This window comes from Cucumis melo, chromosome 1, assembly GCF_025177605.1.
Source record: "Cucumis melo cultivar AY chromosome 1, USDA_Cmelo_AY_1.0, whole genome shotgun sequence".
Lineage (NCBI taxonomy): Eukaryota > Viridiplantae > Streptophyta > Magnoliopsida > Cucurbitales > Cucurbitaceae > Cucumis > Cucumis melo.
The window spans coordinates 1452878-1480875 of record NC_066857.1 but is presented as its reverse complement, the minus strand read 5'-3'; the positions used below and the strand labels follow the sequence as shown (position 1 = coordinate 1480875).

The 27998-nt window shown below is 32.0% G+C and overlaps 2 protein-coding genes across 6 annotated transcripts; one reads left to right on the top strand and one right to left on the bottom strand.

Moving 5' to 3' along the window:
• The first annotated feature begins 284 nt into the window (after positions 1-284).
• Positions 285-27961, top strand: LOC103495384 (MADS-box protein JOINTLESS-like). Of its 2 annotated transcripts, XM_008456918.3 has the most exons (9): positions 285-507; positions 941-1133; positions 14777-14858; positions 15208-15269; positions 15350-15449; positions 15555-15596; positions 25376-25417; positions 25503-25639; positions 27586-27961. In XM_008456918.3, exons 2-9 carry the CDS (start codon positions 952-954, stop codon positions 27605-27607), a joined length of 669 nt encoding a protein of 222 aa, XP_008455140.2. In that variant the 5' UTR covers positions 285-507; positions 941-951; the 3' UTR covers positions 27608-27961. The 2 variants fall into 2 exon arrangements, with proteins under 2 accessions (XP_008455140.2, XP_008455141.2); XM_008456919.3 differs by lacking the exon at positions 25376-25417 and having other exon boundaries at positions 295-507.
• Positions 17634-20170, bottom strand: LOC127149075 (malate dehydrogenase, chloroplastic-like). Of its 4 annotated transcripts, none has more exons than XR_007820364.1 (5): positions 19672-20170; positions 19460-19552; positions 19214-19374; positions 18100-18423; positions 17634-17923 (listed from the first exon to the last, which is right to left on the bottom strand). XR_007820364.1 is itself a non-coding variant. In XM_051083905.1 (3 exons), the coding sequence occupies exons 2-3, from the start codon at positions 18413-18415 to the stop codon at positions 17877-17879; spliced, it is 363 nt and encodes a 120-aa protein (XP_050939862.1). In that variant the 5' UTR covers positions 18416-18423; positions 18700-18809; the 3' UTR covers positions 17634-17876. The 4 variants fall into 4 exon arrangements, 2 of the variants coding, with proteins under 2 accessions (XP_050939862.1, XP_050939858.1); XR_007820365.1 differs by having other exon boundaries at positions 19214-19379; positions 19672-19931; XM_051083905.1 differs by lacking the exons at positions 19214-19374; positions 19460-19552; positions 19672-20170 and adding an exon at positions 18700-18809.
• Positions 27962-27998: the final 37 nt, after the last annotated feature.

Below are 27998 nucleotides of genomic sequence, written 5' to 3'. Positions count from 1 at the left end.
TTAAAACATAATTTCAATTACAACAAACAAAAAGGACAAATAAGAAAAGAAAAGTAAAAAAAGGAAAAATGCTAAATTGCCAACTGTATATGGTGAGAGTAGTTGATAGAATGGGGCAGACATGGCTGCCTTTTTCATCAATCGCTACCCAATCGGCGACAAACACAACAACATGTAAAACCAAAGTACTTTTGTGGGAAGTGCTTAACCACAAAAACTAAAACACAAAAAAAGAAGTAAAAAGAAATATATAAATATAAGTAAGAAGAACATTAAATATCTTTAAATCAGAGCCTTCCTTTTTTATTTTTTCTTCTCTTATTTCTCTCTCTTCAACCCATTGGAGGACTTTCCAAATAATGGTATCTTGTCTGAAACCCCTCTTCAAGCTGTGTCAGTAGTAAACCTCAAAAGCTACCAACACACAAATTTAAACCCAGATAAGAAAAAAACCCATTGAAGAAACAGATCAATCCCAAAAGCTCAAACTCGCCTTCTTCCATTGTAGTAATGTTCTAAGCTCTCTCTCTCTCTCTCTCTTTTCTTAATTTTCCTTCGCAAAAAAGAATTTTTTTCATCATATCTTTGGTGGGTTTGTTTCTGTTATTTTGTTTGGATTTCTCTTTCATCATCCATTTCTCTCCATAGATAAGAAAAAAATCATATTGATTTTCTCTCTTTCATTTGCATTTTGCTATTAGTGGATGGTCTTTTGTTTGTCTTGACAAAAAACCAGATTGTAGATTGTTATCATTATTTTTCTCTCTCCCTCTAAAGGTTGGGGTTTTGTTTCGATTTTCATCCGTACTAAATTCAAGATCCATTATCTGTGAGAAAATAAGAAGAAGAAAAAACCCCATTATTTTCTTAAAGTTCAATTCCGTTTCTTTTCTTTTTAATTAATTCTTTCTTTTTTTTTGTTCTTTTTTGAATTTGAAAGAAGTGAAGATCATGACAAGGAAGAAAATTCAGATCAAGAAGATTGACAACATAGCTGCAAGACAAGTGGCATTTTCCAAGAGAAGAAAAGGGCTTTTCAAGAAGGCTAAAGAACTTGCCATTCTCTGTGATGCTGAGATTGGCCTTCTTGTTTTTTCTGCTTCTGGGAAGCTCTTTGATTATGCAAGTTCAAGGTATTTTTTCTCCTTCTTCTCTCACTCTCTTAAATCTCTTAGATTTTCATTCTATTCTTGTTTCTTGCATCATGAGAGTGAGTGAGTGAGTGAGTGAGTGAGAGAGAGAGAGAGAGAGAGAGAGAGAGAGAGAGAGAGAGAGAGAGAGAGAGAGAGAGAGAGAGAGAGAGAGAGAGAGAGAGAGAGAGAGAGAGAGAGAGAGAGAGAGAGAGAGGAGAGAGAATCTTAGCTTCAAACCACAAAAAAAAAAAAAAAAAAAAAAAATCACTTTAAAATCAATTGAAATAATTCTGAAGAAGCCAAGTACACAAATCCTAGTCAAAAGAGACCATACGAGTGCAATCTGAAATGTAGGCTAGTTGGGATTTGAAAGCCTTTTTATATAGGAATTTTTACCCCATAAAATATAGAAGGTCAAATTTCATGAAAGTTCAGTATAAAATTGGAAGAGGGAATTAGTTTGGAAGTTTAGAGAAATGGGTTTGGTCCTAAATTTGATTAATTCACATATTGGGTTCTCTTGGAAGATAGAAATTTTGTTCATATGTTCATATTATGTATGAGTTAAGTACAATATTCAACATTATGCATTCATTTTATGATTGTTTGCATTCATTTTTCTGCTATACGTGTATATATAAATAATACAATATATACATTGTCTGATAAGAGAATTCCCTTCCAGTAAAGCTTAAATCCTCCATGTTCTTAACAAATGAAACATGAAATATACATAAATCTTCCCTTGAAAAAATTAGAGCAAGTACTATAAAGAAAAAAGGGCTTTTTCAATAGATAGACATATATATAGTGAGAGAGGTTGAAAAATATAGCCTTATATATATATATTGACACACACAAACACAAATTATTCTTCTTAGCTTTCACTATTCATCCACAACATTATTTCCTAGACTCTCTCTTTCTAAAATCTATTAACTTTTTCTCTCACTAAAATGTACCTAAAATTTGTATTTTTCTTAGTTTTGTTACGATGTCCCCACACCTCATTCTCTATGCCATCCTATGAACTTTAAATCTTGTCATATGTTTCCTATAAGGGAAAGACAAGTTATATATTCAACTACCTTTTCTTTTTGCATTATAATTCTTTTTCTTGAACAAAAAACATTGGAAAATAAGTAGGTACGCTTCAAATGTTTAGACTAAATCGACACATTCATAACACCCTTGTAAGACTCCCCAAGATATATAGTGATATTCATAAAAGAATGATATTAGATACTTGCACCATATAATATAGAAATAACAACAACCATATTCTAATTTTTTAAACCTAGGCTAAAAGCTTAAGGAAAATCAGAAATAAATAATAAATTTAACTTAGAAAGTAAAATGAATGTCATTAGATGAACTGAAATCATCATAGTGAAATAGTTTCTGTAATAACAAGACATGTTGAAAGAATAATGTCTTAAAAATATTAACTTTATCAAGAACTTTCATAAAAAAGAAAAAAAAAAAAAGAAGAAAAAGAAGATGAAGATAAATTTTACTTTACTTTTTTTTTATTAGGAAAACTTTACATCTTAAATAATTCATGTGATTTTTCTTTTGTGAAATAAAGTGTAATTTTCTTTTTGAAATTGATATAAATATTTATCAAACTTAAGTTTATAAATTTTCTTTGTTGTTTACATTATTTTAGTTATAGGTTTGCCATGCATAAAGCCAATATTATTCCTTCTATTTATTTATCATTGCACTCTCCTTATGTTTATGTATTGTATATGCTTTACTTATGATTTATGCTCTCTCTCCATTATTAAATATCTTTACAACTTCTTTCATGTTTTCTGCTTTAATATTATCTTATTGCTTCTAAGAAACCTTTGTTATATATATATATATAAGAAAAGGATTTGGAGTTATTAAAACACGAAGTGTGACTCAAACTCATGTTTTGAATTCAAATTGAGATATCAATAATTTGTTCGTTTTATTCAATTCTATCCCACAAAGGATAGAATATGATAGAATGTGTAGCATAATTCCACTCTAAATAATAACAATAAATAAATAAAACTACTTCAGAAAAAAGAAAATAGAAAAAAAGAGTTAATATTACACAAACTACCTCAAAGAGAATATATAATTAATTACAGTAAAAAATGCCATTAAATAAAAAGTAAAGAAATAAACCTTCCTTTTTCCCCTCCTGTTCTTATGCCTTCTCTTTCTAATATTCATATTTAAGAAACACTTCTACAAAAAGATTTGGGATTATTTCCCAATATAATTATGTATGAAATTGAAGTAAATGTTATAAATGAGAGTACATTAAAAAAAAAAAATGTTAGTAGTTGACATGGTTAAAGACAAAACTTAATTATGCAATTAGGGTTTCTTTTTACCCTAATAACTAGTTTTGTTAGAGTTATAGTCTTGAAATAAAAAAAAAAACATCTTTATTTGGTAGTCCTTTTAGAACCTTAGAGAACTTTAATTTCATAAGGTTCTAAACACTATTTCTCTTTCAAGAATTTATATTCTTGAACCACTGTGACAAAATGTATAAATTGTTAACCTGTGTTAATTAGTTTTTTAATTCTTTAATTTATATTATAAGCTATGTGTGTGTGTATATATATTATATGCATATTTTTATTAATTAATATTGACATTATTAAGTTTGTTGATTTTGCAATGACAACCTTTCCCCTCCCTCTCCTATATGATCTTCCTTTATCTAGACCAAAAACCCTACATTTCAATTCTTTCCTTTCCACTAAAGGTGAAATTACACTATAGAATCCTTGTCCTCTAAATCCTTCTCTCCATTGATATTTTGACAAACCCTTTATATATTGAGGATGTGAAAGGGGCTAAGTTTAATTAATGTGCCTACTGAAAACCTTCCTTTTGAATTATTGCTTAGGGTATTAGTGAGTTTCATCCATTGCAAATGCTCCATATGACTTTTTGGTGTATAGTTATGTTCCATTATCATTCAGCCATAGTGATCTCTCAACTTCCAAATTAATATCAATAGAAGAAAGAAGAAGAAGAAGAAGAAGAAGAAGAAGAAGTTCTACAGTTCATATAGGAATCTTCTTATTTACACTTTCATGAGGAATGGTTGTGCGTAAGGTTGAGCCAAAATGCCATTGTTGTTTAGGTTTATTCCCTTCCAAACATCACTCTGTCCCTAGTTGTACTACATTTTTTAGGCATGTAATATCAAGTTTTATTTCCCAATATTTTTCGAAAATAACTCACCAACTTCACATCTTGCTGAAAACCAATAGAATTTGAAATAGCATCTGTGTGATTGTACTGAAAAATTAATCACACGGAAAACTCTCACAAAAACATTTTAGTTAGTTAACAAATATCTAACAGTATAAGTACTTTGGAATCGCAATGAAATACGAGTAACATAAAGTGTTACACTAGAGGGTGCAAGTGAGGGTCATACATTCTTAACTTGTTGAGCTTCTTTTCCAAGAAATATAGTATTTTCAAACTGCTATTCACAATGAGTGTAGGTCAATTAAGATCAAACCACTATAATCCCCTATGTCATCTTCTTCTTCCTCTTCTGATCTTATCGTTTTTTTTTTCTTTCTAAATGTTGATATTAGATTTATTCCACAAACATTTTGGTCTGTTTTGTGTGTAAAGAAGTTTATCAATGCTTTGGTGTGTTTATTGTTTGTAAATAAGGGACGCATCAAAACGTTGTATGAATAATCAAAACAAGAGTTTATATTTAAACCTACGACTCTACACAGTATGATAAAAGCATATTTATCAATACAAGCTTTGAAATAACTCATAAATATAATTTAAACCATAAGATACTTTTAAACATAGTTAAAAATAGATTTTTCTTTCAGGAAAAGGATACTCACTGTCGTGGTCGTAAAACTAACGGTTGAAGTTTTTTCTTGACCCGATTTTTCTACCTTAAGTTCCCTTCTTTCCCAACTAACCCTCTTAACTCAAACATCCTTCTTAAGCATAACCTCCTTTGAAGAGATTTTCAACAATTTCTCTTTAAACAACACAGTTGGCTGCATGAGAGAGACCTCAGCGCATGTGGTAGTTCTTCTTTGGACACATGGATGGCAAGTTCAACGCATGATAGCTATGTTGGGGGCATAGATCAAGCATGTTGTCGACCAATCTGATTCCCTTTTTTCTTCTGAATACTTAAGATCTTCCCTCACTCTTATTTCTTTAGGAAGCTTAGCAAACGAATATGTGAATTTACTCCTCTTAGAACTTTTATTTATAAGCTCCCAGGATTAATTATTTGTTCTTGCATGTCAGCCACCCCACGTCCCTTTGTTTGCTAGCTCCTCCCTTAAATTTGGCTGTGTGTCCACTTATGGTGCTTCTACACCTCAGATTTGTCCACACACACGTGTGATCTGCTTCTAAGGTTTCCTCACCTCAGAGTTGATCACCTTCTTCTTTCACTTAGTCAATTTCCTTCTTGTTTCACCACCTAGCTTTACTTAACTCAGATCATCATTTAACCCTCGTTGTTAAGCAATCTAATTGGACACACTTCCTAGCCTAACTCCAACAAGTTCAACACATGGGTAACCATGCCCAAGACTTCTAATTTCTATCCCGTGGCTTCTTGGTTTTGGCTAGCTCATTCAACGCATGACTTGTCGACGAACCGTTCAAACGCGTAGTTCAATGCATGGTTTTTCCTTTATCTACTTTTTCCCGAGTGTTAAACGTACTCATCTTTTCCACTTTGCTGAAGTATGCAACGTCCATTGTACAAAAATTCTCACCTTCTTACTTACTAGTTACTTCACCCACATGGTTCTAAACTTAGCCGATTTCCCCTTCACCAAGTTTCTTCTCTAACACAAAGTTCAGCTTCCAATCTAACATTTACTATGTCAATGCTAAAATACTAACTTTAAATTAAACTGAAGGGAAGTAGAAAAGGTCAAAGGACTTACAAACTATCACATAGACTTCTATTAGGATCTATTATAGTATTTATCTAAACAATAAGAAGATAGAAATTCTGCTACAACAGGTAAATAGTTTAGCCTATCTTTCTATATTTAAAAGGCTCCTAATAAATATTTATCAAATGAATTTTGAACTAAGATACTCAACAAAATTTGGAAAACCTACTTTGATTTTTTTTTTTTCAAGATATACCTATAGAATTCGTTTCCTCCATTCTAATGTTTTAGAACTTACAAATGTTATACTAACAATATAATAGTCTTTTAATCCTTCTAGTTTTCTCTTCATAAGCTATTCTCTATGTCTCTCATACTTTTTTTTTTTATATATAAATTTTAGAAAATTAATATCTTATTTATCTCTTAGAAGAAGAGAAAATAATTAGTGAAATCTAGTTTGACCTTTTAATTTTTTTTTATTAAAGATGTGGCAACTTTAATTTATTTATCATATTTTATGTGTCCAATTGGAATGTTTTATATGTCTTCCATAGTTTGTTGAAATCCTTCTAATTTTCTTCATAAAACTATCTCAAATTGATGAACCACTTATTATTTTGATCAAATTTTAGAAAATTGATCAAAATATTGTTTAGGGTTTGTATCCCACAAACAACCCTAAACACACAAAACCCTATAAATTTGGAGATTTTCTGTTTCTGATCTCTACAAGAAATTACTGTCAAGTACTAATCAATGATTCTTTGGTCAAAAGAAGGGTTAAATAGGAGATCTCTTCTTTTGTATATTCATCATCCCATGATCAACATCAAAATCACCTCATACATTCCACAAGTTTAGGGATTCTTAACTCTATCCATTCCTGATTTAAAATCACTTTGTGAAGAAATAAGCTTTTCAAATGGATTTTCAACCTTTTTATTCACTTCAATATAACATTCCCTTATAATCAAAGACTCATAACTTATTCCATTCTTGCTTTGAATCACTTTGTCAAGTTTCAAATAGATCTTCAACCTTACAAAATGATTAGTTTTTCAACTACTATATAATCCAAAATCACACCAAACATTATGGCAAAATTAGGGAATTCCTAAACCCAAATACCATTTTTCGCTGAGAATTCTATATTGGAAAAATCAAGGAGTCTAACATAAGATAGATCGATGAACTGCTCCTCCGTTGTCAATGAGTTTTGAGATGAAAGTTTATACTATCACTAGAGGTTCGTTTTCAAAACATGACAAGTAATTCTAACCATTTAAAATAACTCCAAACATGTGCTCGTAATTGGATGTTTCCTAACTAATTCCTTTTTGGATTTAAAATAACTTTGTCAAGAACACTCCATGTCATATATGGATTTTGAACATGATTAAGTGATTTCACAATAACCTTTAAATCACTTCTTACATTTCCTCACAATTAGAGATTCCCAATTTATTCCAATTAATTGGTTATTATCAATGGTTTCTTTTTATTCTTTAAAGTATTTCAAAATCACTTCCAAATATACTCATAGAGAAAATCTAGGGATTCTTAACTAATTTTATGTTTTATTATGATCATTTTAGTTATACTACATTTTGGATATCACAATGTAATTTTAACCATTTAAAATAACTCCATACATTTTCTAATCAAAATTAGGGTTTCAACTAATTCCCTTTCTGATTCAAAATTAATCTGTTTAGAACTCCACATCTTAGATAGATTTTAAACACAACAAGTGATATTTTTCAACACTTCAAAGATGCTCTAGAGTTAGGAATTTCAATCTTATTCCATTCCTGAGTTGTTGATAACAATCTTCATATTTATACTCAAAAGTTTCAGCAGTACTGATAATTCTTTAAACTACTCATTCTTTAATCAAATGACTGCTTTTAAAGCAGGCAGAGAAAATCTTCTGAGTTCAAGAAAATCATGAATAAAAATTTCATTTTTAGGTTCATAAATGATGGTAACCAACAAATTTTGATTTATTAAAACTATACATTATATAAAAATATAGTCGTCATTTAGCAATTCAACAGTCTTTCTTCTGGAGCCATTGATGGCTTATCTTTCTCTTCTAGCTAGGGCTGTCTTTCTTCCATGAACAATGAGATCAGCCCTTTCCAAATATTTATACTGAAAACTTCAGAGTTATGTGTGACGTTTTTCATGAATCTTTTATAGACGACTTCTAGAAAAATATCCTTTGTTCCCGAAGTTTTGGCTCTAGTTTCCATTAATGATACCAAGTTTTCAAAATGTTACATTTTTAACCTCCCTATATTATGCGTTCAAATTGTACATTGTCCATTGTTTGTTTTCCTTTAAGACAAGTATACAACTGAGGTTGAGAGGACAAACATTGGCTCTAAAACATTGCAGTTTGCAGTTATTATATAACTGAGGAATTTAGGCCATACCCATCATAATAAAACTTATACTAATTAAATCCTCATTTTACTACATTTCACATGAACTATATTGTCTTTTTCATGTGAGGGTTTTCCCATTTTTGATATTTTTCTAATAATAATAATAATCAACAAAATCCATTATACATTAAGAAGATGGTTAAAGCTAGATTGCAGCTTCTATAACCCTCCATTATCTTTTTGCTGATGATCACAATTCTAATTCTAACTCATAGAATTATAATCTACTCTAATATTAAAATAAAACCACGGTTGCAACAACACCTTCAGTATCTATTCAACTCAGTTAAAATATTTCAACTATAGACATAACTTCCACTGTCAAGCCAATAATGCTCATGTGTAAATTGATCATACGATGCTAACATCATATTCTCTTATCAATTTGAAACAAATATGTCATATGTATGAACTCTATCTTTCTTCTGATGAAGTCACCGTCTCCCTTGAAAAGAGAGACACTGTTAGCTTTCATTCTAGCTAAAGGCCCATTTTACAAAATTTATCCATTAACGATCTTTTCTCCATTTACTCAACACTCTCTACATTTCCAACGATCTTTGTGTAGCATGATTGTGTTTTTTTCCCCTTTTCTTCTAATCCAGTTACCATAGTTAAATCATATTGGTGGAAATGAGAAGATGAAACTGAGTTCTTGACGTACGGATTTCGTTGGCCAAAATACACACCAAGCGCTAGTTTTAGTGGTAAGTCTGGGTCAAACTCAAAAAGCATATTAATTTCTCTAACCAAAAAAATTTCCAACCGGGAGGGATGGTTGAGATTAAATTCGGTTGCAAGAAAGCTAAATTACATGAAACGAAAGTGAATTATAATTAAATTCAATGAATAATAAATCCTTATTTTGGGTCCAAACGAAACTAACTATCTTAATTTGTTCGCTTACGACAATTTTATCACTAGATCTAAAGTTAAATCCCAACCAATTGTCCTATACAACTAACTAATACTTATAATCAAAACGATGATACATACACAATTTATTTAATAATAATCGCATTAAGATCTAGAGCAAGTTGGACCCACAAATCAATATAGGTTCTTTCAGCATTTATATATTGTCTTCACTCACATGCATCCAAGAAAAAATTCACACTAGGTCATTGAACATGGAATTGCTGAAAGTAAAACACGCTTGACTCTAGAGTTCCTACAATTGAACTACCAAAAAGGAAGATGCACCATTGTTGGTATAGTTAGTAAACTTTTAATTTTTTTAAGCATTTCTAACCATACTTTTATATCTTCATGAACACGGTTTATTCATATGTGCTTCTCTTAAGCTAGGGCATTACTTCACACCTCTTAGAATCACCTCAGATCCTTTGTACACATACATGACTTAACCTTAACCTTTGAAATCGTAACCCAGGCTATTAAACAGAATTGAAGATATAAGACTGATCTTTGTCATTAGTGTGGAACATGCCCTACTTTCATCCAAGATGTAGAAGGCCCCATCGTGTGTTTGTATCCTAACCGAGCCTATTACAAATACTTTGCCAACAACATTGTTAGCTCGATTTCCTTTAATTAGAAGTTAACCCAACTCCCTTGGAATCGATTTCAATATTCCCCACAGCAAAATGAGCTTTCTCCTTCTCATGTTGTGTATTTTTCTTAACACATTTAATTTTCCAATGTCCTTTTTCTTTGAAGTAATTACAAATATCATGAGGGATAGAACGCTTGGATTTGAAAAACTTATGGTTCTACTTTTCTCTAGCGGATTTCTTTTTGTCCCTTGCTTATTGTGGTTAACCTAGACGCCTCTATAACTGAACCTGCTGCTTTATGATGGACCTCTCTAGTAAGAACTTCGATCTTCATTTCTTCTAGAGATAAAGTGTCCTTCCCATCAGTAAAAAAATCAATAAAATTCTCATATGAGAATGGCAAAGATGCAGACAAAATTAATGCAGCATCCTTGTCATCTATTTTAATATCCACGTTACTTAGATCTGACATAATTTCATTCAACTGATTGGACGATCTCTAAGAGATACACCTTCTTGCATATGCAGACCAAACACACGTTGCTCAAAAAGTAACTTCTTCTTGGGTAATGAATTCGTTATGAAAGACTTTCCACAACAAAAGTTTCATCATCTAACCTCGATGATAGTGTTATATCAGCCAAAAATAGGATCATCGTGGGACGAACCCTTCCTCTCCAAAAATCTTCCACACTCTTCATCATTTGCATTTGTACTATCTTCGACCTATCAATCAAAAACACCCATAACCCCTATTGGATCAGCAGGGATTGCATCTTAATCTATCACAGATTGAAATTGTTTTTTTCCTTAAGGAATTATACATTTATCCATTTTCACATTCATGATAAACATCTTTGTTTGTGGAACATATGCAAAATTTCAAATCGTTACAATTTGGTTTTGATACCAATTTGTTACGAAATTGAGAAATAAATAATATGAGAAAGCTAAATGTAAAAGATCACTTAGAGATACACTGGTTTACGAACACTATATTACCTATGTCTACAGGTAGAGAATTTATATGTAACGTACACCTCTCAACTTCAGTGCCAAACTTATAAGTAACATAAATATGTATACAATAAGACCCCATTTCTGGCCATTTAGAGCACAAGATAACATTTCCAGCCATTCCAACAATAAACATCACTACTTCACTATTTGAAAGCACACTCTTTGGTCTTCTCTTCTAGGACTCAGATAATCCGCATCGTATCAAACATATCTTAAATTTGCATTTGCCTCAAGCAAGTGTCGATCTTTCCAATATTGAAATTTCTACATTTCAAATTTCTCTTGTGAATTTTAAAATAATTGCCTTGCATCTCTAGTGAATGTATAAATTTAACCAATCCTTATGTAATTTATTCATTACATAGTGTATGCCAATCTTGACCCAAATCTCAATTTTTTTTATTGGACCAAATACTCGTTCGGTTTTATGGACTTTAATATCGTGTTTGATAATTTAGTGTCTATCATCAGTAACTTATTTATCCTATAAGATACCTATGCTAGCAGGTAATAATGTGAGGGATTCACACACACAGTTCAAATATTTCACATATAGTACTGCACAGAATTACAATAAAAATATACCGTTAAAGAATTTCATATGATCAAACCCTACTAAATTGGATCTAAAACCTTTATGATTACCCAAATTCCTACAATTAAATATGTTAAAAATCTAGACATCTCTGTGTCTAGCAAAAAAAAAAAAGAAAAAAACCCTTGGGCAACCTAAAATAATTGAAAAGATTAACTTCAAAAATATATTAAGAGTAATTGTAGGGATTTGGGTAATCAAGACATGATCAGCCTTAACTTGTTAAGTAATGAGAAAGGTGTTACTCAATGGTAGATGAGAGTGCGATCATACCAAGAGAAATGTTGGATGCCATCTAAACTTTGTAGTTATGCGTGCTTGTGCGAGAGTAGTATTAAGTTGGGTGATCACTATTGGCTTACTCTCCTTTTTGAATGAGAATGCAACGTTTGTTTTCGGGGTATGACGAGTGTTCTAAGGAAGTGTCAATCTAGTTTGAGATGTAATGGTGAACCCTTTGATCCCACTCTCTTGTTCAAAAAAGTTGGGTGACCATTTGAGATGTTCTCTTGTTGCACCTCTTTTAAATGAAAAAAAAAAGAAAGAACAGTCCCCACAAACACTTGTTAGGGCTTTTTAAATCAAGAATTTTGTAATATTCATTGGGTAAGAATATTATTGAGAAAACTCAAAAGAAATTGGGTAACTGGAAGTACTCATTATTATCAAAAAGGGGGCAAGATTACTCTTCTACATTCCACTTTGAACAGCCTGCCTACATATCAATTATCAGTTTTCAAAGCTTCCATTGGTGCTTGCAAATCTATTGAAAAACTTTGGAGAAATTTTCTTTAGAAAAATCGAAATGATGACAAAATTACCCATTTGTTGAGTTGGAAAAAAGTCACTACTGCATCGAAATATGGGGGCTTGGGCATTCACAGATTTGTTGACATAAATTTCTCCTTTCTATGCAAATGGTTATGGAGATTCTAAAATGAAAAAAGGAGCGCTATGGAGAAAATTCTTTATGGCAAAATACTCTACATCCTACGTTAGGGACTATCCTATTGAGTCAAAGCATGGCTCCATGAAAGCCCCATGGAGAAACATTAACATTATCAAAGCGTTGGATTGGTTTAGAGGGATGATCAAGTGGCATATAAACAATGGGGAAAGTATCACTTTTTGGAAAGGGAATTGGAGTGATCTAGGGCCGTTGACTTCCCATATTCCCAGACTCTATGCTTTATCTTGTTGTCAGAATGGCTCTATAAAAGACAACTGGGATCAAATTGCAAATGATTGAAATTTCCAGCCGCAATCACGAAATTCAGCAATGGAACAATATCAAAGCGGTTCTTCCCACACCAAATACAAATAGAGGCAATGACTTTCCCATTTGGAGTCTAAATCCTAGTGGATCATTCTTCATTGCATCTGTTAATTAAGAAAGCCATTGTTGAAGCTAATCTGAATAATGCCAATTATGATGGGACTTACAAAAAACTCTGGAAAGCCAGGATCCCAAAAATTGCAGATTTTTCATTTGGTCCCTTCTTCGCAGATGTATCAACACAACTGATATCATTCAAAAAAAGATTCTTGCTCTTAATATTAGTCCCAACTGATGCTTCTTTGTAGAAACTATTTTGAAGACATTGACCACATATTTATCCATTGCAGCATCGCCAAATCTTTGTGTAGAAAAATTGAAAACTTGATCAGTTGGAATATGCAACACTCAAATATCTCCTCTATGTACAGAATTGTGCAACAACCAAAGGCAACAGAAGGAAATTATAAGGTTCAACATAATTGCATCAACCCTTTTGTAATATTTGGTTGGAAAGGAATAATCGTATATTCAAAGAAAAATAATCATCCATCATAAATATTTGGGAAAATGTCTGTGCATTGATAGGGTTTTGGACCACGAGATCCCCTTCCTTCTCAAGCTACTGCGCTAGTATTATTGTCATTAACCTTCATGCTTTTTAATTCCACATTTGGGCTTATCCCTAGCTCTTTGTTTTGTTTTTTATCTTGCTTGCTTCCTGTTGTAATTCTTCTGATTTATTAATAAAGCAGATATGATGAGGGTGCTAAGGGAGTGTCCATCTAACGGAGATGGCCAAGTGTACCTACTGACCTATCGTATCTTTATTAAAAAAAGAAAAATATTCTATGTAACTGTTAAAAGAACTAAGATGTGAATGTTTGGAATAGTAGTAAATATAAACAGAGATGATGTATTTTTTTTTTTTTTTTTGAATAAGAAGTTCATTTAAAAGTAAGGAACTTTAAATGTTCACAAACCAAACTAACAAAAAAAAAAAAAATTCAAAGTATTCCGATCCAAGTGAACAAAAATAAAAAATATGACAAAGTATTATTTAAACCTGATTGTTTTTTCATTTTTTTAGCAAGATTTTAAACCTAGTTTGAGAAGTACAATTTAAGGTTATAGAGTTGGTTTTTTTTTTTTTTGAACTACATACGGTTTGGGACAGTAGACGTACCCGAACATCTCCACTAGGTGGACACCTCTTAGCGCTTTCATCATTTTTGCTTCATTAATATATCAAAGACAATACAGGAAGCAAGAATAAGACAAAAGCAAGCTAGAGCTAAGCCCGGCACATGAGATCCCACTATCTAAATAGAAGCATGAATATTTAAAGCTATATAACTAGCATTGTAGTTTTTAAAGAACTTGGATCTTGTGGACCAGTGGTCGGTGAGAGCACGGATATCATCCCATTTCTCTCCAACAGATTTTTTCTTGCCCACCAATATTCTTTGATTTCTTTCCAACCAAATAGCCCACAACATGACAGAAATGAGATTAAAAGTGATGGCCCCTTTAGCATGCTTTTGGTTGATTAAACAGATTTCTTTGCATAAAGCTTTAACACCACTATGAGAGAGCTGCCATTGTATGAGGCTTTCGATTTTGTTCCACAGCTCTTTGGTAAATTCACAGATAATATGCTTTGTTCCACAGGTTATAGATTAGGGTTAAGTAAGAGATAATATGCTTGCATTTTGTGTAGCATTTGTTCTTGGTTTTTTATTCTATGGGAAGTAAATTTCACTTCTTTGATTTATATATCAAGTAGTAAATATATACAAAGTATAAAGTATTATGTATACATTTAAATATCATATAACTTTAGTCTTTTTTTCTTCTCTCTTTTTGGCATATTTTGTGAAGCATCCAGGAGATACTTGAGAGGCATAATAATGTCCATTCAGACAACCTTCCCAATTTGAATGAACCATCAGTTGAGTTGCAGGTAATTTATAATATCTATTTAATGATATCTTTTTGGATTGGGATGTGATGAGGCGTTAAAAGGAAGTGTCAACCTAATTCTAGTTAAGATATTTGGGTGCGTCTTCTGATCCTGAATATCAATTTAATTCATAGAGGGTCTATTTCATCAAAATATTGCATCTTACAGAAGGAGATTTCTTGATGTAGCAGCTTCGGAATCAGACATAGTTAGAACAAATTAAAATTATAATTCAAATAAAAAAAAAAGTATGAACTTATTTAACCTATCAAATATAAGATGTTCTTTAACATAAAGAAGTTGGACTGAAAATTAGAGCTCGTTTGATGACGATATGACATTTTGACAGCTCGAGAGTAATATTCGAGCGAAGTTGAATGAAGAAGTTGAGAAAAAGAGCCATGAACTAAGGTGAGTGCAGAAGCACAGTAATGCATTTTTAATTCTTTGTAAGCATAATGAATGAAAATCTGTGTGAATAAATGTAATAGGCAAATGAAAGGAGAGGAGCTTCAAGGTTTGGGGATGGAAGAACTTAAGAAATTAGAGAAATCACTTCAAGGAGGACTCAGTCGTGTTGCTGAAATTATGGTTAATTATTTCTATATATATCACTTTTAATTACTTTTTTCAATCTAACTTTACCATCCCATTTCTACCTAATTAACTTTGTTTAATTTAATTTCATATATTCAGGATGGAAAAAATTCTGAATTGCTCAGCGTTATTGGAAGGAAGGTAACCCATTAATGAATTAAACTCTTCAAATTTTATTTATTTTGGAACCATTAGATTAAGTTTTCAAGATATATAGATTAGTTCTTCGTCCCTTCGTAATACTCGGTTGGTTTTTGAGATGAAACATATGCTATCTAATATGGAATCAAAATCCATGATGATGCTCATGTTGATATTTGGTCCAAAACAAGAAGTTGAATCCGATCTTAGAATAATAAACCCAAAGAGACACCCATTTCAGTTTTGTTTAGATAATATATTCTCTTTATGAACATTACAAACAACTTTTAATGAACAGAAAAAATCATGAGCAGGACACACTGGTTTGTTAATAACCACAAAGTCTGTTATAGGCTTTTATAGTACTGTTAGGTACAAGCAAAATCCCATATTGGTTAAGGAAATATTGATACGAAAACAAAAACGAAGTCATAAGACCTCATAAACAAGGTGTAGATAGATGGTGAGGTTCTGAATATCTTTATCATATAAAACTATCTTCTCCTTCAATTGATTGACTCTAGCCTTCCACCCTTTTTTCCCACCATTTTCCCAAGGAATACTTTGTTACATCAAATATGAACCTTACAATACTTCAACTCTCCTTAAACCCTAAACCTAAATACATGCCCCTCCTCTATACTCAAATTTGAAATACTCGTACGAATTGTGATTCAAATAAAACCGCCACGTAATTGAAGAATTGATATAATTAAATTTACTACAACTATAAACTTAAGCTTTTAGATTTAGTGGTACTTTTGATATGGTATTGAAGCATAAGCTTTGTGTTCGAGCCTTTGTAATGTCCTTTTATCTCCTGATTAACATTCATACACACAAATATTCAAATCTACGGATGAGGAGAATGTTAAAAAGTATTGATATCGTTCATAATCCATTCACTTAAGTTAGATTCGGTTTAATTATTTTCCTTTTTGTATGTTTAATTTGTTCCTAATTTCAGTGTGTGTGATTTTAGTAGTGGTTTAGATGTTGTAATTGAGATTCAATTTCATTTCACCTAAGGTTTATTTTGCAATTTCTTTTTTTTTTTTTTCTGAAGTATTCTTTGGAGCCTTAATTGCTTTTTTACTCTAAAATTTGTAGTACTCTATTACACTTGTTAGCTTTGGGTCATGTTTTATTGTTGCAAATGTATATTGGCAATACATTTATATAGCAATTTTTCTTTTAAAAGAACAAAGGATCGTCTCAATCATTTATGGAATTATATAGGTGGACTAATATTATATTTTTAGTTTTTTTTTTTTTTTAGTGTGTTTCAATATCAATTTACACCTAAATATTAACTGTTGTATCATTATAAACTCTTTAACTAATAATTGTATCGTTTAAATGAAGAATTTTGGAAGTGTATCAGTTTTTCCATCCACTAATAAGTTGTTTTGGGATAGACACATCTCATGAGACTCATAATTTTATGAATTGGACCCTTCACTACAAGAAATTTGACCTTTAATGTCGGTTTAAAACCGACATTAAAGGGCTTTAATGTCACTTGACAACCGACATCTTTGCGAGCGTTATTAAAGGCCTTTAATGTCGGTTGGACTTTAATGTCGGTTTAAAAACGACATTAAAGGCCTCTTTAATGTCGGTTTAAAAACGACATTAAAGGCCTTTAATGTCGGTTTTCAACCGACATCTTTGATAGTGTTATTGAAGCCCTTTAATGTCGGTTTGGCTTTAATGTCGGTTTTAAACCGACATCTTTGATAGTGTTATTGAAGCCCTTTAATGTCGATTGGGCTATGATGTCGTTTTAAAACCGACATTAAAGAGGCCAATAATGTCAGTTTAAAACCGACATCAAAGGCTTGTTTTTTGTCCATTTTTAGAAATTTATATTTATTGTATTATTGTCCATTTTTTATAAACCAACATTGAATCCAACAAGTGAAATTAACTACAAACTTGAAACTACAAGTCATATTCCGTAGGAAACCATATTATTCAAGTCTGATTCCACCAACAATGAAAATGCTATTAGCACTTGCACATAAATCTCATTCATATCTTAAAGCAACAATAAATCCCATTCATATCTTAAAGCACATAAATCTCATATTATTCAAGTCTGATTCCACCAACAATGAAAACACGCTTGTAAAATTAACTGCAACCAAACATAATTATATAAATTCAAAAATCACGACATTTTAAAGGTCTCGAAAATGCTTCTTCAAACAATTATTAATATTGGAAACAGGCACCAAATGCAGCAAGGGCTTGACATTCCTCTTCCTGAACTGTAGCTCAAACCTTATCTAGAAACTTATCATCCTCCTCTAGTAGAAAATGACCTGGAAAAATATACAGTTATCTACATTCAATCAAGCACGACAAAAACAATTGTTATCTACATATAATATCGGAACGCTCAAAGAACACTATTGTACAAATATCTAAATGATATCAAATATCTAAATCAACCAAAAACACTCTAAATCTCTTTAGTGGTTATAGGCCAGAGGCTGACCTATTCCTCCAGCAGCTCCAAGAACAGCAACTTTGTAAGAGGCTTGAGGTTGAAGATTTTTGCATAAATTCAGGTTCGCTCTTTGTACTGAAGGAGCAAGATGACGCCATAGGGCAGCGCTGCTCTGTTTCCCTAGGAAAGACGACTCTGAGTCACAACGAAGGGATGAATCTGCCTTGAGGCCACAGAAGCTCTGAAGCTTCTCTTGTGAATTGATTCTTAGGCTAGTAGACTTTGACTGGGAAAACAAGTTGAGCTTAGTATTAAGTGATGCAGTTGCTCCAATTGACAAACTAGTTGCTGATGTTGCTGCCATTTCTGACTCTATTAAAGAAAGAGGCCACGAAGCGTCAGAATAGATATACTCTAATGAAGTAACACATATAATCAAGTAAGACAACTGCTCCAAGTTCAACAAGTGTATTCCATAAAGATGAACAAGATATTCAGATGATTCCTTCAGGAAACACAAAAGTCTTGCAAAAACACAAACCATACTACATAAACAACATAAAAGAAAAGTTCCAATCCTTGAAATTACAAACATTACCCATATCCTATAATAAAAGTCACAGCAACCTGATACATGTTAAAATCTACCAAAATGGATAGAAGGCTACGATAAACCAGTGACGATGGAAACTAGCTATCCAGATTATTCATAAAATAGGTATTAGAAAACATATTTCAACTTGTAATTCATCAGTTTTCTTATAGCTATAAAACACGACAAATAAAGAAAAAGAACGACACTTGATTGTCCATGTAAAGTTGTGGCCCAACTTTTTTTTTTTTTTTTTTTTGTTCTAACTAAAAAAAAGAAAAAAACAGAACATCAACAAATATCTATCTCCAGAAGCTAAAAAGCACAAGAAAAATGGTAGTAAAAGCAACATCAACTTTTTTTTGCTCTCTTTTTCCTTCATTCCTTCCCATTGAGAAAATGAAAGGATAATTGAATGCCAAATCGAAACCCCAGCTTCAAAATCAAACAATATATAAACCAAGTAACGGAACAGTCAGATCCAGAGCATTTGAAAAGAACTGAAACAAATCGATAAAACCACACAGTTTGAAGAAAATGGTATGAAGAAATGAGAAAAAGAAATCTAACCTTGAAAACCAGAAAAATTGTAGCTTGAAATGGAAGCGGAAAGTGAACAATCAAAGACTTATGGGCTCAAAAGGGTATTGCGAGTGAGTCGTAGAAATCTCCGCCTGAAAGCCTTGGACGTAGTACTCTCTTTTTTGAACAGCGAAGCTTTATATTGTTTCCTTTTCTTCCAAACAAGTTTTAAAAGAGGAGTCAGAAAGGACGTTAAATAACAGTAGTCTTGAGAATAAGTTTTTTGACAATCACCTGCTTTGGTTGGCCATTCTTTCCACCAATGGTTGTTACAATTATATGGCCTGTTTCAGTACCGTTTCCATCAACAACGGTGGCCTCAATTTCCTGTTCCATCCAATTATAGGTTAGAAGAACTGTATTGTCCAAACTTATATGAAAAAGAAAGTCAAAGTAGATTTAACTAGCGCCATGGAAGGAAGAAACTAAACAAAATATTTGGGTACCTTATCATCCCTAATTTTCATATCGTTATCGGAGTAGTCGGAGCCTCTGGAAGGCGGATTTCACGGCGGCGATGGTGAAGGTGGGGAATATGAAGGTTTTGACTGGAAGCCAAGGGGAGATTAGAAAGTGATGAGATTGAGAAAGGAAGAAAGGGAAGAAATGTTGAGAGAAAACCTTCTTTCGTAGGGTTTGGTAGAGAAGAAAGGAGAAAAGAGTAAAGTTTAGGGTTTGGTAGAGAAGAAAGGAGAAAAGAGTAAAGTAGGAGAGAGAAAAATTCAACTTTTTACAAAATTAAAAAAATAAAAAATAAAATAAAAAAAAACCTTTAATGTCGGTTCTAAAAAACATGATGTTTAATGTCGGTTTTAAACCGACATTAAAGATAAAGCTTTAATGTCGGTTTAAAACCGACATTAAACATCCGCTTTTTGAAAACCGACATTAAAGCTTATTTTTCATTTTTTCCACCCGACATTAAAGACCAGATTTCTTCTAGTGCTTAAAAATTTCATAAGTGAATCACAATTAAGAGTTCTTTTGAGATCATGGTGGAGTCGTATTTGGTCCCCGTCGAGCTTCTTGTCAGTAACACCACCAATGATGTTGATGTTCATCTTCTTGCTCGATGTTCAACTTGACATATTTACCCACTTATCTTGGTGTGTTAGATGTTGCACCCTCCTCCTCGGTCGCATCACGATACTTCTCTCAGCCCTCTATCTTTGTTTAACATGTCAACACTCGCTTGTTCCTATCTACTACACTTTATGTATCAGTGGGTCACAGTGTACTTTCTTAGTGACACTGTCCTCCACTTAAATTGTCATCGTCCTTGATGTGACAAACTTGGGGATGCAATCGACTTCGATGCACGTGAGATTGCAACACTACTCACCCATTTTCCTATTTTGACAATCTGAAAAGATTATACAAGTATAAGAATCGAATGCATGCACGATTTTCAAATGTAATTTTAGTATAGAGTCCAAATTGATTTGTTCGAAATAATTCTAAAGTTTTAATTGAAACAATTATATATGTTTCCCACACGATATCTTTCAAACTAATAAGTTTGATGGATGATGTTAATTGATACACTTCAAAAATTGGAACAATACATAGAAGATTAGCCTGACATTTTTGCAAGGATAATTGATACAACTCTAAAATTTAAAGGTGTAAACCAATATTTTTCCATATTTTTATTAGACTGTTATCGGATACTAACAACTGTGTTCTTAATAATTCTTTTTTGAGTTGAGGATTTTTTGAAATTATTCAACACAACAGATCCCATTTTCTACACAACTTATATTCCTTTCCTACTTGAAAACTCACGTTAGTTCCTTTGTTACTTTCTGTTAAAAGAAAACATGAGTTCCTTTGTAATTTACTCAGCTTTAGGCTCTGATATACTGTGAGTCGTTTTTAACCTGCCAAAACGAGCATAAAAAGTCATTTTACCATCATGTGCTGTGCCAACTCAATACCTCTCTCTATTACATCCATAAAAAGAAAAAAGAAACTAAAAGTTCAAGTATATGTTCTCTTGGGAAATTTGAACGAAAAAATGATTGGAGTAAAGTAAATATACAGAAAAAAAATGCAGAATTAATAAGAAAATTTTAAGTCTAGCCTCTAAATTAGCCTTGACAATTCATAATATACTAATTAATATGAAAATATGGTAACAAGCACGATCCAAAAAGAATTAGATATAGTTAGATTCAACCTCCTAAGTCTATTAGTGATAGAGTATCATATCACTGGCTAACAAGAGTCTATTTGTAATAGATCATATTGTTAGTAAGAATCGTGTCTATCACATTGATAGACTTTGCTATATTTGTCATTGTTCTATCATTGCAATTACCTTGGAATTTCACTAATAATGGTGAATCATGTTGATACTTTAAACTGAACCGAGTCAAACTGATTATGCTATCTGCCCATTACCCTTTTAGAATTGCTTTCACTCACAACATCTGACCAATAATTATCACCTATTGACATCGTTGACGATTGAGATTTAACTTTGAGTATTCCCCATGGAAAATGATTTTGTTTTTCTTTTTGATAAACGAAATTTACATGGAAAAATACAGAAGGAAAAACAAAGGCATAAAAAAGGTCCAAAACAAACTATGAAAATGACTCCGATCTCACAAAACTGTGCCAAAATAGGCTTTGTTTATCTACGGCCTCTCTACAAATTCTATTGTTTCTCTCTATCTAGATACCCCACAATCAAAAAGAACTTAGCATAACACAGTTTTGACATTCTTTATCAAAAAGTGAACTCGTAGCACCTCCTCAATTAACCATAGCAAAGCAAATATGTAGTCTGAAGAAAAAATTTCTTTTTGAACAAATATACCAGAGGAGACAGATAGGATGAATAGGCACACTCCGACATCTTAATTAGGCTGACACATCCTTAGCCACCTTCATCATATTCCCAAACACCAAAGATGATACTTTGATAAAAGAAACAATACGAGAGTAAAGCAAAGATAGAGAAAAGAACAAAACTTTAGAGATGTAGACATGGTTGAGCTTGTGGCCATTATCAACTTTTTGTTTGCTGTCTCCCATGAATATGATTTTATTTTTTTGCTTGATGGTACAAATATTGTTTAAGTATAATTGAAGAAGGTACTCAATTAACACTTGAGATCGTGTTTTGAAGAACTGGTCTTACTTTATAGTCATATTATTATATCATCCATAGGAATACAGTTGAGGATCTTGACTTTTTCTCTTTTAGTGTAGAATTTGCTTCCTTTAGACGTTTGGTTTTCATGTAACTCAATCTAAATATTGTTGTAATGGTGAGTGGCTTCCTCGATTCGCTCTGACCATTCTCCATTTGTCACGACCCATTGGTCCTCGGAACGTTGTATAGGTGTTGTCATTAGCCATCAGAACATTGCTCAGAACGTCAAATGTAGTAGAGCAAGACAATGAAGACAATGAGAAAGAGATGATATTAAAAGTGAGTGAGAGAGTGAGAGAGACAGAGAAGGTCGAGAAAGTGAGAAGTGCGTGACAAAGATATAGCAAGAGAGGAAAGAGTGAGAGCGAGAGGCCAATCCGTGTATATGCAATTTTCAACTTTTATAATTTCACGTCAACATGATGTTGGCAAAGGACCAAAACCCTCTATTTTGGATCATCCATCCGCCTTAACTCTTATTGTAAGGATTCCACAGGGAGATATAATCATTTCTTGGGGATGTGATCAAAGATACAATGGATAATAGATAAGGTCGGAGACAACTATTCCCAATATTCTGAGACAAAAAACAAAGTAAGGGTATATGCCTAAAGTGGATAATATCTTACTATTGTAGAGATATCTGGAGGTTTATTGTTCCTAACAAGTGGTATCAGAGTCATGCTCTCACTTTTTCATGGGGGTAAAATTCTCGAGTGTCGAAGAAAGAAGTGGAGAGCTTTGAAAGTTGTAGTCATGGTGATATCTATGAGCGGTTACCCATGATAATTTTGTGATTGAGCTTTCGTTCAAGTTAATGTGATCAAGTGTAACTCAGTTTGTGAAGAGACTTAATCATCCTAATTTCAGGGGAGGATGGTTAGTTGATCCCATACAGATTATGGCTAGATAAAGGAATAGTCACAGATATGTAAAGGAAGACAACTATTTCTAATGGCATGATGTCTTTTAACTGAAACTAAATCTAAAGTCATATAGATTTATGACCAGAGTTAATAATATAAGATATTTGAAGGTCTATAAAAAGCAGAGACCAAGAAGCCACTAGTTTGAGAGGGTGGTTTCTGTGTTTCCACTGCTTAAATACAAAAAATATACCTGCTGAGCTGCTACAATTATTTTCCCTCTCTTACCCCTTTCTAACATGATTACATTTACTATTGGGGTTTGTTATTGATATAACTTTCTTTTTTCCTTTTAGTTTGGCTTCTTTTGATTGGAACTTCATCTTGTGCAGATCTTGTGTCAGTCATTTGGTACAACTTTTGGTTTTCAATTTTTCTTCTATAATGTAACAAGCTAAAGACAAGATTAACCTCCCAATATCCTAAAACATGAATTTTAGAAAACTTGATGATTGAAAATCATTGTTATCTGGTCAAGTGGCTTTAGAGTGCAAAAATCCTATTTGTAAATTTACCAAGCTAAGCTCCTGTTTCTTCTTCACAAACATATCCAGTTAAATTATCTAAAGAGTAATGATAGAAGAGTTGTAATTCGTAAAAAGTTCCAATCTTGTAGACCAAATGGCTGTTAAGGTGACGCTGTTATTCTAAATTTGTGCTCTGCTACAAAAAGACTTTTCATTAAAAAGTAGTATTGTTTCTCTCGTTTCAAAGATTCCAAAGATCTGTGATTGTAATACGTTGAAGTGTAGGAGGAGACTCAACAGGAGTTGTGTAAGAGGCTGACTTGGTTATTATAGTATATGATTTTTCTAGTCATTATTATTTTGTTTGTGTTTAAGAGCAAACTATTCTAGCATGGGTTACAAATTAAATGAGAAGATAGTTACAATAGATAGTAAACGCAATAGATACTTAGAGTTTTCAAATAGTTTTACGAATGTTGGTTATAATCCCTGAGAACAATTATAATAGCCCCTCCATCGAAGGCAATTTGGGGGATTAAACCCCCTTAGTGTTAGAAGTTCTATGAGCCAAGTTCCTCAGAACCACACGACAGAAAAAGAAGAAAAAGAAGAAAAAAAAACATCACACGACAAATTGTGGTGGGACGCCACGGTGGATAGCCTGCAAAATAATCACAAAATATTTTTGTAAACAGTTTTGCACGTCCCTGTTAAGACTTTCTACCAAAAACTTTCTGATTGTTTGTTGCAGTAAAAAATTGTTAGAGGATTTTACTTTAAGATTATGTTTCTTTGTTTAGTTTTGTTTTTTTCTTACTATTATCTCACAAACTTTTCAATTCCACTCTTTCTTTCTATCAGTCTGCTTTCCATTACTGTCTATTTTGGTTTCATATATATATTTGCTGCATGCTACCAAATTTAGAATTATCACAGGCATCTTTGTTCTGTTCAGTTGTAATTGAACTAAGATTTGCATTATGTTTTTAGGAGGTTCTGAATGTTTTTTAAGTTGGTATGTTTTTCTATTTATGCATCATTTTGTTACTAGTAAAACAATTTAACTTTGGATCATGGAGAAGTAACTGTCAATATCTATGTTACTTCAACCAACCTACTTGAATACATTAATTAATTTTAAATTTCTTATGCTCTGTGGCTGTTGTAATTCATTGCTATTGTTAGAATTGAATCAGCGCTGAGATACTTTTCAATATAATGTGTATATTAATGGTATAAATATATTTAGCAAAACCAAGGTTTATAAAGTACTTGGTAGAGAAATCTCATGCATGCATTTTGTTGATGCTAAACTTTGGACAAGAAAAAGAGTCTGACCATCACTTGACAACGATAGTAAAATTGTTTAAAGGCGGAAGAGCTTGACCGGCGTGAAAAAGTGTAGAAGTTTTAAGATTTGAGAGCGAGAATTGACTTACTGTTATATTGTTGACAAACAAAAAGATTTCCTTTCAGATCTTTGGGTTCAGTTTCGGTCTAATCTTACCCTTAACACTAACTATGATTAAAACAGCTATTTTTGTCATGGCATGCATTTGCAATGGTCTGAGTACATTACAATTTGAATATTCAGGTTGATTTGCTGATAGAAGAAAATAAGAGATTGAACGAGCTTGTGAGTTTTACAAATCATGTTAATTTGTTTCTTTTTAGTGTTTGTAAGAAAAGGAAAATGATTGGAGTTTTGTTGTCTGTGGTAGGAGGTGGAGAAAATGGGAGAACAAATAATAATGCAGAACATACAAGGGAATTCTTCTGAGTCTGTAGGGAACAATTCAACTTCATCAAATAACCCTTCTCAAGATTATGACAGCTCTGACACTTCTCTCAAATTGGGGTTAGTTTAATTTTCAAACTATTCCAAAATTCTCCTTTTGTTTTGTTTCTTTTTTCTTGAGGATTTGTTTGGTATATATTATGTATTGTTTATTAGTATCGGTAAAAGTCAATCGAAATGGATCCTACGAGAGTAAGATATATGAGCTACTTTGATTAATTAAACACTTAATTTGGGTCTAAAACATTTTTTTTTGTATAAATACATATTTTAGATATCGTTTGATAACCACACCAGATTATGTTTTTTAAAAATGTGTTCTACAAAGGCTTCTTTCTATTGCTTTTGTTTTTAGAATTTGGATAATCGTTTAAATATTTACTTAGAAAAAAATGAAAAACCATGGTTAAAAATTTGTGGAGCAAAATAGTTATTAAACAAGATCATAGTTTTTCTCTCGGTTGAATTTTCATACCTAATTATGAATTTATTTTGAAAATGACACCTACGAGTGCTTATGTGAAATAAATTCCAAAAGTATATTGTTGATAGATATTTTCTTGGGCACTCTTGCTAACAATTTCGTTTTCGTTTTTTGATTTTTTTTAAAATTCTAGTCTATAGTTTCCCCCTTTTTTTATTTTTTTTTACCATAGTTTACGTCTTTCTCAAGGATAAGATTTGAAATCTTAGTCAAAGTTCAAAAATTAAAACAAAATTTTAAAACTATTTTTTATTTTTTGTTAGTTTTCAAGATTTGACTTGGTTTTTGAAAACCTAAGTAAAAAGTCGATTACTTAAATGTAAAAGAAGTGTTTATATATAGACTTAATTTTTATAAAATAAAAAACCAAAACCTAAGATCCCGTTTGGTAATGATTTGTTTTTTAATTAAGTCTATACTGATAGAAAATTAGGCATGCGCATTGAAAAACGGATTGAAATAATACCCTAATTATTGCTATGATTAACATGTTGAAACCCTAAAGTAAACTTAATTAGATTAGGTCAAATTTTACCTTTGAAACTCCATTTACTCGAAATTCTTTACACGAACTCGATCGAACCATTAGAATTGACCTACTATTCTTTAGATTCCGAATCAGGTTGTGGGACCTGATGAATGATGAAGCCGAGAGAGAGAAAGAGATGGAAAATAAGGAGGAAGGGATTTGGGGCATGAGAGAGAGGTTATTTTGAAGAATAATTTCAGCAGCCCAAAATTTCTAAACATTGATTTTGTTTTTAGTATTTGGTTCAAAATTCAACTATCGTAATCTAGAAAGATGTAGATCATTGTAAACAATAGAGAGAAAGTAGACTTAATTTCCAAAAACTGAAAACAACAAATAATGAAATTGAAATACGAAGAGGATAATTATTCAAGAGAACAATGATGGACCAAAAGTCAAACACGTCAGGTGTTTTAACAAAGTAAAGAGACAAGAAAGAAGAATTGACACAAGCAACTAGTTAACCCAGTTTGGTGCAACACACTTCCGTCTGAGAGACTATGTCCCATTGAGAAGAAACGTCCACTAGAGTTTAAAAGGATTACAAGTACACAACTTAATTATCTTTTTGATACACACTATCTTGAGTTACAACAAAGATCACTTGAGCTCGGCTTGAATCAATAACCCTCGACTTCAACTTCTCAACCAATGTTGATCAACGACACGTCGAATCAAACAACCATCAGAATCAACTATCCTTACTGTATTTAAGATTAAACATAAAATATTTAAGAGCTTAATTAAGGTATACAACTACATAGTGGTTTAAACCATAAACTATTGTTTTGGTAATATTATAAAAGATTGCTGTTTTATTATCTTTTCTCTATCAGTCAAAATATAAATCTCAAGCTGTCATCTCATATCAACTGGTGCAGGTCTAATAATTATACATCCAAACCCAAATTTTAATTTGTAAACTGTGTTAACTAACAGCCTTACTTTTTCTTCTGTTATCATCATCATTATTTTGAGTTATTGTTGTTGCAGATTGCCAGTGCTTGATTATTGAATTATCTTGCTGAAGATTGGCACCTGAATCAAACCAAAAGATCAGTAATTTACCATTTGAAAAAGAGTGCATTTGGTAAAAATATATATAGAGAGAGAGAGAAAGTGAGAAAAAGAAAAAAGAATGATAAATAAGGTAGGATTAAGTGAGGAGGTATATGAATTATTATGCAATAAATTAGGTCGAATGAATATGTGTAGTCTTGCAAGCACAATTACTAAAATTAAATTTGCTTGAATTTGTTGCATTTTGGATCATACCATAAATAGCCTTTCAAGCACCTAAAAGGTTGTAGTAATTAATTAAGAGATACTCCCAATATAATTCAATATAAGTGCCCTCTTAATTAGTCAATTACTATAATTATTAGGTGCTAAATGTGAATGATTTA

Coding starts and splice junctions, on each gene's coding strand:
- LOC103495384 (XM_008456918.3), top strand. CDS start 952: ATGACAAGGAAGAAAATTCAGATCAAGAAGATTGACAACATAGCTGCA. Junction 1,134..14,776: donor TTTGATTATGCAAGTTCAAG/GTATTTTTTCTC, acceptor TATTTTGTGAAG/CATCCAGGAGATACTTGAGA. Junction 14,859..15,207: donor AACCATCAGTTGAGTTGCAG/GTAATTTATAAT, acceptor ACATTTTGACAG/CTCGAGAGTAATATTCGAGC.
- LOC127149075 (XM_051083901.1), bottom strand. Junction 17,924..18,099: donor TGGAGCTGCTGGAGGAATAG/GTCAGCCTCTGG, acceptor ATATTTTTCCAG/GTCATTTTCTACTAGAGGAG.